The following is a 12232-nucleotide window of genomic DNA, read 5'->3' as shown; positions in this document are numbered from 1 at the left end:
TCTGTTTTTTTGTTGTTGTTGTTGTATAACTGCCTACTCTTCTCTTTTTCATGCAAATATTATAAATATCGTATTCCCAAAATTTGCCTCATGGGTGGTGTTTCATCAATTCTTTCCATCTCACTACTTGTGTATCCGTACTAGCGGAAATTATTTACCAAACGAAATTCAATAATCATTAAATATGAAATCTTAAACAATATATGGCGGATATTGTTGTTTAATAAATATTTTTGCAGCTTGTTTTTGTTTTTCAGTGTTTACTAAGCAATGAAAATATACAGAATCTCCTACCAAAGAAAACTGTTGATAAAGGATTTTTTTTTGGCAGAAAGTAACAGGATATGATTTATAAATAGTCATAAATCATTATGTATATGAGGCATAAACAAATAAGAATATTAATACTATATACATACAAACAGTTTAGTTATAAATATAATACACATCTACATATGGGTTAAAGTTTCTTTTTTACTTAAACTCATTATTATTCCATGTACGGGTAGTGGTTCTGTAACTCCTTATTCTACAAGTTGAAATTGTAAGCCTACGTCTTGTTATATTAACAAAACGTAACACAAAACCATGCGTGACGTTATTTTGTGCTTTACTACACCATTTCCCATTGTATTTCAGAAGTTTACAATTGAAATTCAGAAATTTTTAATTATATTTTAAAGATTCTAATTGTATTTAGAATTTTCCAAATGTATTTTAGAATTTCCTATTTGTAGTTTAGAACGTATTGTTCTAGCGATTAGAATTTAACGGTCTGTAGCAACTACCAGCAACATTCATCGTGTTTATAAACATTTCCATCAGTAGAAGGTTATACTTATGTTGAAAGCATGCAATTGATTAACATTGTTTATAACTATGGCAACACTAAAGCTGCTAACATTAATATCGAAAGCTCTAGAATTCGAATATACGAATTTTGACCGTTAAGAACAATCTAGGCTACTCAGATGCAGATGGCACTCTCTATAAATAGTGGCAGAGGTTGCAGTCGTGAATGAGTTTATTATAAGCGCTGTTAGAGTTAACATCAACTGTCTTGTCCATTATAAACTGTTTCTGTATTTCTGCAAATTTATAAACGTATATAAAAGCACTGAGTGACTATGTATTTATTTATGTTGTCGTTGTACATTTGAATAAATAAAGAGTTGTTACAATTTTAAACTACTAAACTGCTTTTATTTGCAATCAAAAGTATCCGGTTTATTAAAAGGAAATAAACCCCCGTTTTTAAAAGGTAAAAACGTAACAGTATGCCCCAAGACCGTATGCTCCAACTACAGAGTTATAAGTCTCCTTCCCTCCGCCTACAAGATTCTGTCAAACGTTCTGTGTGAAAGATTGAAATCTAAAGTCAACGAAATAATCGGATGTGGGTTTAGGCCTGAAAAAACGACTACCAACCAAACTTTCACACTACGTCAAATCCTGGAAAATACCAATGAAAAGCAAATCGATATATACCGCATTTTTGGGCAAAACTCTTCGAAGCCATGTCGGAGTTGATACGATTATGCAGAATGACCTTAGCTGAAACAAAATCAATAGTTAAAATTGGAATAGATCTCTGAGAACCAGGATTCAGACAAGTTGATAGTCTATTATGTCACCTTTATAACATACTACCGAAAAAGCATTACGCGATGCTGCGATTAATAGCTCATGTACAATCGGCGAAAGTGGGTCTGGCAGTGAATGAATATAAGACAAAGTTAATGATTTCGACAAGCAGAGAATCCATGAGACTGGAGCAATATGTGAATGTTGATGACTATATATTCGAGATAGTGGAAGAATTCGTATAACTCAGTACCGCCATAACTATGACTAATGATACCTGCTTAGAGATAAAGAAACAGAACCCGACAGATAAAACTCAAGCTCTACAGAATGGTATTGGTACTTGCACAGGCAGATGAAGCTGTGCTTGGCATCTTTGAGAGAAATATACTACGAAATATATATGAACCATGGAGAATACCGGTACCGTATGAACCATGAACTGTATTAACTAATAATGATATGAACATTATGAATGTATCAAACTACAACGATTACGATGGCTCGGGCATGTTGTGTGAACGGATGACGATGATCCAGCAAAATAATTCTTCGAATATGTCCCGGAGGAAAGACATACAAGTAGAGGAACATATATCCGAACTCGGTATGCGTAACTGAAATACAGAATTCTGAAATACAATTGAAAAAGAAAATTCCAACAGGGACTTGCGAATTTTGACAGTTAGTTGTGGCCATATTGTTGAAGTGGCTGTCATTTATTCAGTTTGTTTTGCCAAATCACCATGGACGGATATAGCGTTCATCAAAACGTGCAAATGATAAAAATGTTTTATCAAAATGGATGTTCTGTTCGGTGCCGTGAAGTAACTCCCCAGTAAAAATTTAAATAACCCTCACATTTTCCATACAAATTAGGACTTATTTCATTATGAAAAAAAAACTCCAAATGCGTTTGTTGGGAGTAATTTCATAAAAGAAATCTTTACTGGTCAAAGCCGGTTTTTATTATAAAACTGCAAATTAATTAATTTCCCTTCCGATTAATTTCACGGTACCGGGAACATTCATTTTATGCGGTGAGGGCCATTTCTGGATGAATGAGTCGTCAACAAAGAAAATTGTCGAATTTGGGACGAGTGATTTGAGGGCATGGTCATCTCATGTGAACTGGACACCGAGATCGTTATGTCCGGTATACAGTGGTGGCCAGGAATTTAAGACAAAAATTGTTTGCTAAATTCTACGTGATTATCAATTATTTTTTCAAATATTTCCACAAATATATATGCATGAGGACTGTTTTAACACACAAGTGTGTTTTAATCGACTGTGTCAATTCACAAATATTCAGCACGAACATATAAAATTTTTCTACAACTTGACCAAAAAAATTTTTTTTTAAATAAACGTATTTTCTCACATTTATATCATTATAATTTTATTATTATAAAATATTCGGACCAAATTTCGTATTTCTAGTTCCATTAGTTTCGGTCATATCATGTTATTAAAAGCGGATGTTCGCTGAGGTGGGTCAACGTATTTCCACATATCTTTGTCCATATATGTTTTACCGACTTTTCCAAACATTTTTCAGAAACTAGAAACATTAATAATAAATTTCATACCTTAGAGGTCCTTTTATTTTGGCTCAATCGCACTTAAAATTCAGTTGATGAAACAAATTCAAGTATTTGTCTTAAATTGGTGGCCACCACTGTATGCGAATAAGCCATAAACCACAGAGGCCCTCAAAACCAACATAACCCATGCCTTCAGTCTGAGTTATTGTCAGAGTTATGGAAAATTTGACATTTCAGATGCAAGCCACCCAGGGAAGTCGCGGCGGACAGTTGCACAATGTTATATTCCATACATAACGGCATAGATAGGACTTTCAAATGAATAAAAATGTTGATAATATTAAAATATAGGAAGAATTTAATGATATACCCTTTACAAATGGAATATTCAGAAATATAATCACAAGTTACTTATTGGAAATGGTGTCTTATTTCTATCACTCCTCCATTCCTCTGACCGTTTCAACGTCTATCTCTGTTATATTTTGTTTATATTCTAAACAAGTTTATTCCTTAAAATGATTTTAGTTTTTCTTGGTGTTTCTAAACGAACCGTGTATAATAATGATGATGACGGTGGCTTGTATCCTTCCTTATAAGATGTTTAAGCATTAGTTGGTAAGAAAAATTTGTTTGTGGGGGCGATGATGATGAGAGTGTTGAGGAATTTAGTTTTTACTGGAATTATTTACATACAAGTTATCTTTGACCTTGATCTTATTCGAATTATAATGGTACGACTATGAGGAGTTAATGGACAATAGTCATTAAGAAGAGAAATGGAAAAGCAATTTAATATCATGTTATTTTATTTTCTTATATGAAGAAAGTTTTTTAAATTATAAAGAATTCCTTGCCACTCACATAAACAAATGATTTATAATTAAACATGTAGTTATAACATGTCAAGATAATTTAACAAAAACTGTAGATTTGTAAAGAACATAAACGTAGTTCATAACAAGATCAAAACCTCAAACTTAAACATTTGCCACGTGTGATCTTATCATTAGGTTTTTGGATCTCCGTTACCTATTTAGTTGTCATCTATGCTATTGCCATTTGTCAAAGAATAATCATAAAATGTAAAATGCTAAAATGTAAAAATTATGTATATAGTCCCACATCTCTCTCAGGAATAGTTAGTAAAGTCCTCAAAAGCTTTTAAAATATTTTATAAAAACATATTCATAAAAATAATAAGTTTATATTTAATGCGCCTCCGCACAAAAACCCACAATTTCCTAAACGCAAAATCAAATAAAACAAATACTTATTTTAATGGTAATTTCATTAAAATATTCCTCAATAAAATTAAATCAGTTTAGGTTTTAAGATTTCGACAATTCCAAGATTATTATTAAATGGCCAGCAAATTAACAACCAACCAACTCTCTCATATGTTACCAATCCTTTTTGTCCTTCATTAAGGAATACTCCTAGTTGAATGGCTAAATTATTCGCATAAATTTGCAATTAAATGGCACAACAAATGAACAAACAACAAGTTAAATATCAAATGTTATTTCTAGAGATAAATATGAAAGTCGTTAAGCAAATTAACAAAAAAAGAAAGTGGGAGTTTTAAACGTATCTAGGACAATAAGTTTTTGCAACAAAAATAATATTCAACAACTGTTGTTTATTAGTTTACAGTGGTTGCATCAAACTATTGTTTCAGTAAAATAAATATCATAATTTTTTTTTATGAAATCTGAAAATAAATCCGATTGCTTTATGGCATTATAATTGTGAAAATAAAGAACTACTTCAGGATTTTTATATGGAATCAGATAAGATTTAAAACTACATAATGCCCATAAGAATCATTTCGCAAAACTATTCCAAGACATCATAATTTAATAAAAAAAAGTTTTAGAAATTCTCAAAAATTACTCCCCGAGGAGTTATTAATAATCTAAAATTAGTTCTCGAACTGTTAGCCGCAAGGTGAATACGGCTGGTCTTATTTCTCAAAAACGTACTGCTTTTATTCAACTTTCAAAACAACATTTGAGGCTATCAGCGCAAAAGTGGTGTAACCCCAAACTATTTACTTAGTGGTATATTCAACATACACCACTTTTGCTACATTACTTTGTCATATTAGCACTGTGCAAAAACGATTTTTTTAGCTTCATCTGCTTTTCAATACCAAAAGGTAGCTTACCCCACTTTTGTATTGATAGGACTGTATGTAACACCAGAACAGCAACCAAAAAAAATTGTGGGTTACACCACTTTTGCGCTGATGGCTTCATTTAAACTGGTCGAGGCAGAAATGGAATAATATTTTCTTTTCGGACGTAAAGGCGTCCGAAGGAAAAGATATCCAGCAATAGGACAGTCAAATTTGGCGGTTGCTATATTATGCAGTAAGGCTTGGATCAGCAATCAGGGTATGACCCCTACTTATACATTGAATTGTGTTGAAACTAGCAAAATAGGTTATGGGAGTTAGGTTAGAGCTAATAGTGTTTGTGGACATTCGATTTTAACCCTCTAACCGGCAAGACTGCCTTTAGGCGGGGTATGTTAAATCTATGTAATGCTGCATTATTTGCTTATTTTTCCCGTTATAACGGTAAATATGTGTAAAGAGATTAACAATTTACTTATTGTGATAAACAAGAACATGCTCTTGCCTTTTGTTTATTTTTATACCAACGAATTTTTTTGTTTTTCAAACAATAACCTGGTATATTTTTTTAGCTCAAAATAAAATTGGCCGGTTAGAGGGTTAATATTCCTATATTGAAAGTGACAGGAAAGACTTCTGCAGGAAGTTGTTCGATCCACTATCCAATCGACCACGAATTGGTGAGCCCTTGCTGAAGAACGTGTTATGCGTAAAAAACTACGCGTATCGGGAACGAGTTCCCTAATTTCAGCTGAACACATTCCATTGTAGTATCGATAAAACCGTGCAACACAACCCACATTGGGATGATTCTAAAGTGAATTAATAGAGTTGGATACGCTACTGTCACCGATAGGTATCTTCGTTCTCTCCTGTACGCGGTCGAGTAACACCGGCCCATACATGAGTGTTGTGTTTCATTTTCAGCCTTATATAGGTGGTGAAAATGGTAAGGAGATCTGATGGAGTGAAATATTGCCTACACCACAGAAAATCCAGGCACTTGAATGCTTCTTTCGACACTTGGAAAAAGTGTTTAGTCCAACGGACACCACACTAAATTCTCATGACTAGAACATCAAGAGCTACTGATTGCTTAATATTTACACCACCCATGAAAACAGGTAAAAAAACATGATCTTCCATGCTCACATACAACATTGAGTCTTACGTGGATTAAAATGTACTCTATTCGTATTGAAGGCAAATGTTGTATCATCTGCCAAAAAAAAATATATGTTTGGAAGTTTGACGTAGAAGGTCATTTAGAAAAATAAGAAATAAGGAAGGAGAGTGTACGGTGCATTGCGGAACCCCTGATTTAAGCTTGAACTCGTCTCATGATATCCCATCTATAACAACTCGAATAGTGCGATTTCTGAGGAATATATAAATCGACAATCACCGACTCCGTAAGTCAAAACGGTGAATGCATCAACACAAATTTTTCGATAAGAAGGCTAGCAAGCCCATGGAGCGTTCCCTAAGAAAGCCGTACTGTCTGTGGCTAAGTTGGATTTCATATATTTCCGTTGATAAAAAACCTGGTTCAGGTAGAAGGAATGGTCCACATGATGTGTCCAAAGCCAATAAATAGAAATCATTTTCAAAAGAGCTCTCAACACATCCGGTAGGAAAGCAGTCCGGTTAGCTCAGTACTTGGTACGATAAGTTAAAGCCAATGCATTTTTAAAAACATACAAAACATACAAAAATTTAGAGGCTAAAGGCAAAGAAGGGAAATTGAAATCAAATTTTATAAAAACAATTAAGAGAGCTATATTCAGCTGTGCCGAATCTTATATACCCTTCACCAAATTATACTTCAAAATAAAAATTTTAAATATTTTTAGGTAAACAAAATTTTTTTTAATTTTTTGGAAAATTTTTTTTTCGAATTGTTTATTTAATTTTTTTTTTTTAAATTTAAAAAAAAAATTGTCTTGTAAAATTTTTTTTTTTGATTTTTCTATTTTTTTAATATTTAGCGAAAAAAAAACTTTTGGTAAAAAAAGGGGTTAAAAATATTTTTTTCCGATTTTGACCCATTGTATGTCCAACTTACTATGCTCTAATATACGTCGTTGCAAAGGTCTTTCAAATATCTATCATTAGATATCCATATTGTCTATATTAATGACTTAGTAATCCAGATATAGGTCAAAAATAGGTCAAAAATCGAGGTTGTCCTGGTTTTTCCTTATATCTCAGCCATTTGTGGACCGATTTTGTCGATTTTAAATAGCAACCTTTCGGAAGAATTCCGTAGATATTGATGTGTGAATCGTGTATGTAGGTTATTTGGGGACTTTGGAAAGTTGATTTCAACAGACAGACGGACAGACAGACAGACGGACATGGCTTAATCGACTCCGTTATCTATAAGGATCCAGAATATATATACTTTATAGGGTCGGAAAATTATATTGTGGAAATTACAAACGGAATGACAAACTTACAGTGGCTGACAAAACAATGGAAACTTTTCCAAATAGCCCAAAATTTAAAATAAAAATTGTTTTTTTAGTATTTTACTTGTATAGTTTTATTTCTATAAATTAACTGAAAAACAAACAACATAATTAATTATATTCTGAAAAAATGGAACAAAATTAAAAATATTCACTATTTCGCTACTGACAAAACAATAGAAACTTTTAAACTTCTGCAAGAAAGAAGTGTAAAACGAAAATAATATTTAAAAGTACGATGTAAAAAGCATCCTGTTTATAGTTATTTTATTTTTAAATTCTGCTAATTTTTCACAATTTCTTTTTCTAAGTTTTTCGCATAATTGCTTTTTTCAAAGTTGACGAAAATGGCTAAAGTTAAGATTTGTAAAGACTTAAAAAAATAAAATAATTAACAATTTTAAAGCTGGTTAAAAAAAAAAAAGTATCTGTGACAAATATTCAATAAATAAATCAGCTGTTTCAAAAATTATAAAGACCGGTTCTGTAAAAACTCAACATTTAGATGGAAGACCTCGTAAGACTACTCCTAGACAAGATAATTTAATAGCGAGAGTTCAAGAAATTCCCAAAAATAACTCCTCGAGAGGTTGTTAATAGCCTAATAATAGAAATAAGTACCCGAATAGTTAGTCGCAGGGCAAATGTGGCTGGTCTTGGTTGCTATCGTCCTGTAAAAAAAACACTCATTTCTAAAAAGAACCGTTCTGCTCGTCTACAATTTGCCAGGGATCATTTAAACTGGTCGATACAGAAATCATTTAAACTGTCCTCTTATCCGACGAATCCAAATACAATTTAAGAGGCAGTGATGGGAGAACATTTGTAAGACGACCAAAGGGAAAAAGATTAGATCCAAAGTACACAAATAAGATTGTAAAGTATGGCGGTGGCAATATTATGGTATGGGAATGTTTTTCAGGGCAAGATATGGGCCCAATTCATATTATAAAAGATACCATGACAGGTATAGGATGCAGAACCATATTAAACGATGTTATGTATCCGTACGCTGAGGAAAATATGCCCCTAGTTTGGAGATTCCAACACGACAACGACACGAAACACATCTTTAGGGTTGTAATCGAGTGATTACAATCCAACGAAGTACGTGTTTTGAAGTGGCCTGCCCAATCGCCAGATTTCAATCCCATAGAAAATCTATGGGAAATTGTAGATCGTAAAATAAGAACCCAAAATTACACCAGGAAGGAAGATTTTCAATGCATCGTCGATGTGTAGCAGTTATAAAAAATAAGGGATACCCAACTAAATATTGATCTATTGCATATTTGTTAAAATAATACCTAAGTTTCCATTGTTTTGTCAATGCCATAATAAAGAAATCTTTTAATTTTGTTTTCTCATTTTTAGAATTTAATTAATTATGTCCTTTGTTTTTTGTTAAATTAAGTTAATAAAAGTATACAAATAAAATACTACAAAAATGTTAAAATTTTTTAAAAAATTATTTCAGTTTTTAGGCCACTAATGAAATATTTGGAAAAGTTTCCATTGTTTTGTCAACCACTGTATATATACCCTTCTCACGAAGGTGAAGGGTATATACATAAATATAGCTGCTGCATAATGGATGACGGAACGAATGTTTACGCAGCTTCCGGGTCAATATTTTTATGTTGCTGATGCTCGAGATAACGTTGTAGAAAAGTTTAGGACCCTAAAGCAGAAAATTTTCCCAAAAAGTTCTTGATATGGCCAAACATTTGTTACAAAGGGCTCTATAAATACCGAAATTTTCATCAAGACCACGCAAGGTCTTGAGTGGTACAATAACAATAATGTGGTATTTGCACTAAGAGAGGCAAATCCTCCAAACTGCCTGGAGCTAGAGGGCCAGTGGAGAAATATTGGTTAAAAGTGAATTGAATAACCAAAAAAGGTGTCCAAAAGTGTGGTAGATTTTAAATGGAGATTCGAACAAATACTATAAAAACCTTAATGGAAAGGTTTCCGGAAAAGGTTTATAAATTCATCAATAGTGATTAGAACTATAAAAATAATATTTTTTGTATGTCGTAATAATAATTTCAATCAAGTAAAAAAAATCATAACTGTAGGTTTAGTGGTTTCTTTTTTTTAACATTTATGTATGTAAAGATTTTTTCGATGTCACTCCTTCATATCTTTAGTTTTCCTAAAGTGAACATATTTTAATTGGGAATTTAGTAAATTAAAACTAAAACCTATTAAAATTTAATTTTGTATTCCCAAAAATAACTTTTAATAATAATATGATTTCATTGATTACGTTGGATCATAATATGATTTCATTTGGGCCATAATTTGATATATTTGGGTCATATTATGATTGCTTTGGATCATAATATGATTACTTCAGAATGACTGATATTACAACTATATTTGATCATAATATGTGGGTTTTACATTAACACAAACAAGTTTTTTCAATCCTCAAGTTTTTCCTACAAATAATTTACATTAAAGTCCATTTTGTTTTTTTTTTTATAGACAAAATTCTTTATCTGTGTATGAACTCTTTATAAAACACCTTACAAATTTATCGCTATTACCAATGTTCAGTGTAATCATACTCAATTGTATTTCAATTGTTTATGGATTTTTGAATACATGTTATTTTAAAACAATACAAAAATTAAAAATAATTATTATTTACAAGAAAGAGAAAAAAAAACAAATACACAATATGTTCACACCTTTTCCGTGGTCATTTTCAATGATGATGATTATGACGATGTTGTTGTAGATTTGCGCCAAAAATAAAATAAATGTAAACAAATAGCGGGTGTTGGTTGTCAAGTTTTTTGTTGTTGTTGTTAGAGCCGTCAGCAACAATCAACACAGTACTACAGGTTATGGAAAACACCTTTATTTTATTGTTCTCCTCTTTCTACTTGCAAATGCAAACCAACAATTAAATACTTTTTACAAGAATAGCCACAACCACAAAAAGAAAATATTATTAACACATTATAATAACAATAATAATAATAATTATTATTGCCGTGACCGTTTTAGCATAAGTAAACAAATAAATATACGAACATACACTGTGTCACGTTATAGAATATGAGTAAACAATTGCAAACAATAAACAATTTATTATAGAACAATAAATGGGCACGTAAAAGAGATTGAAGCGATTAAAATGCAACAATTACCACAAACTCTACAGTTTATTTTCAGTTTTTTATTTTATTTTTGATATAAAATTTAAGCAAACTTTTTTCAATTAGTCACTTCAACAAAATGTAGAATTCCCGCTTTTCCATAAAAGTAGTTAATTTGTGTATTTATCTGTTATAATTGCAATGTTTAGTATATACAACACTTTTAAATGTAAGCAATTGCAAATGAATTTATACGCACTTATGCCCGCTCACAGATACAAACGTTTAGGCGACAAATAAATTGAATACAAATACAATGACAAGTCTAATGATACAATAATAACACAACATAAAACGTCAACGCGTAAGAGATGTTTATTTTTTTTTGGGAGCTAAATGAAAACACAAGTGTTAGTGTTGAAAATTGATTGGCAACTGAACTTGGTTTGCAAAACTTACATGTTACACAGACAACATACAAATACGAAATACATCGCACACAAACAAACACTCACTCACTCTCACACTCATAAAGATGATGCCAAAATAGATACAAAAAGGCAATGTTGCCAGATGCGGGGATGTGTCCTTCAAATAGGAATTGTAATTTATATTATGAGGAATTTTGAAATTTTCTCAAATATTTACAGATAATACCAAACTAGACTCTAGAAGACAATGTTGCCACATAAGCAGATTTAAGATTAGAATATAATTTAAGATTAGAATATAAATTCTGTTGAACGCTTAATGTAAATAGTTATAAGTTATTTCCAGGACTTTCTCCCTTCCCGGGAGGAAATTAAAAAATCGTTTCATTCTCGGGAATTTTAAATACTAAATTAAACCAGTTTTTATCGAATAAGTAGTCTTAAGATACGTTCACATTGTTGAATTGTTTCACAAAAAATGCATAACCCGTAAAAAAATCGATATTTCTCTTTTCATTGAACCAATATTTCTTTCAATAAACATGATTCAGTTTAGAAAATATCACAATATAAGATCATTATTATATAGTTTGACGTCATTTGCTCTTCAATTAAGAAATAATGGATAAATATTTGATCTATGTGAACGTACCTTTAGACGTTTACCAGAGTTCTAAAATTACTATATTTGCTTGTACAATGTTGGTCCAACATTTTTAAGTGTATATAATATAATATTGACATACACGTAGTTTTAATCGGTATAAAATCTATAAATTCTATTGTTTTATTATGAACACCGAATTCGTTAAATCTGGAAAACATGCGTAGTTCATTTCGAAAGAGACATTTTTCGAATCAGATAGTTTATAAACAAATTTAAACCACTAATTTTCCTTTAAAGTTGTAAAGGTACCTAACCTTAACAATTCCTTTAAGAACATAC

The 12232-nt window shown here is 31.4% G+C and overlaps 1 protein-coding gene across 2 annotated transcripts in view; it reads right to left on the bottom strand.

The window, feature by feature from the left end:
- Window positions 1-12232, bottom strand: part of Pka-R1 (protein kinase, cAMP-dependent, regulatory subunit type 1) — a 94136-nt gene that overhangs the window by 61578 nt on the left and 20326 nt on the right. The window contains exon 1 of one of the 2 annotated variants that reach the window (XM_065502758.1): window positions 10442-10589. The exons of the other annotated variant lie outside the window; for it this stretch is intronic. Coding sequence (XP_065358830.1) covers window positions 10442-10456 — 15 coding nt within the window. The 5' untranslated portion in view covers window positions 10457-10589. Of the gene's footprint in view, window positions 1-10441; window positions 10590-12232 lie in introns of those variants that run through there. 2 annotated transcript variants of the gene reach the window in all.

The sequence above is a fragment of the Calliphora vicina genome, chromosome 3 (genome assembly GCF_958450345.1).
Source record: "Calliphora vicina chromosome 3, idCalVici1.1, whole genome shotgun sequence".
Classification (NCBI taxonomy): Eukaryota; Metazoa; Arthropoda; class Insecta; order Diptera; family Calliphoridae; genus Calliphora; species Calliphora vicina.
The sequence above is the reverse complement of the archived record's forward strand: the minus strand, read 5'-3'. Positions and strand labels throughout refer to the sequence as shown.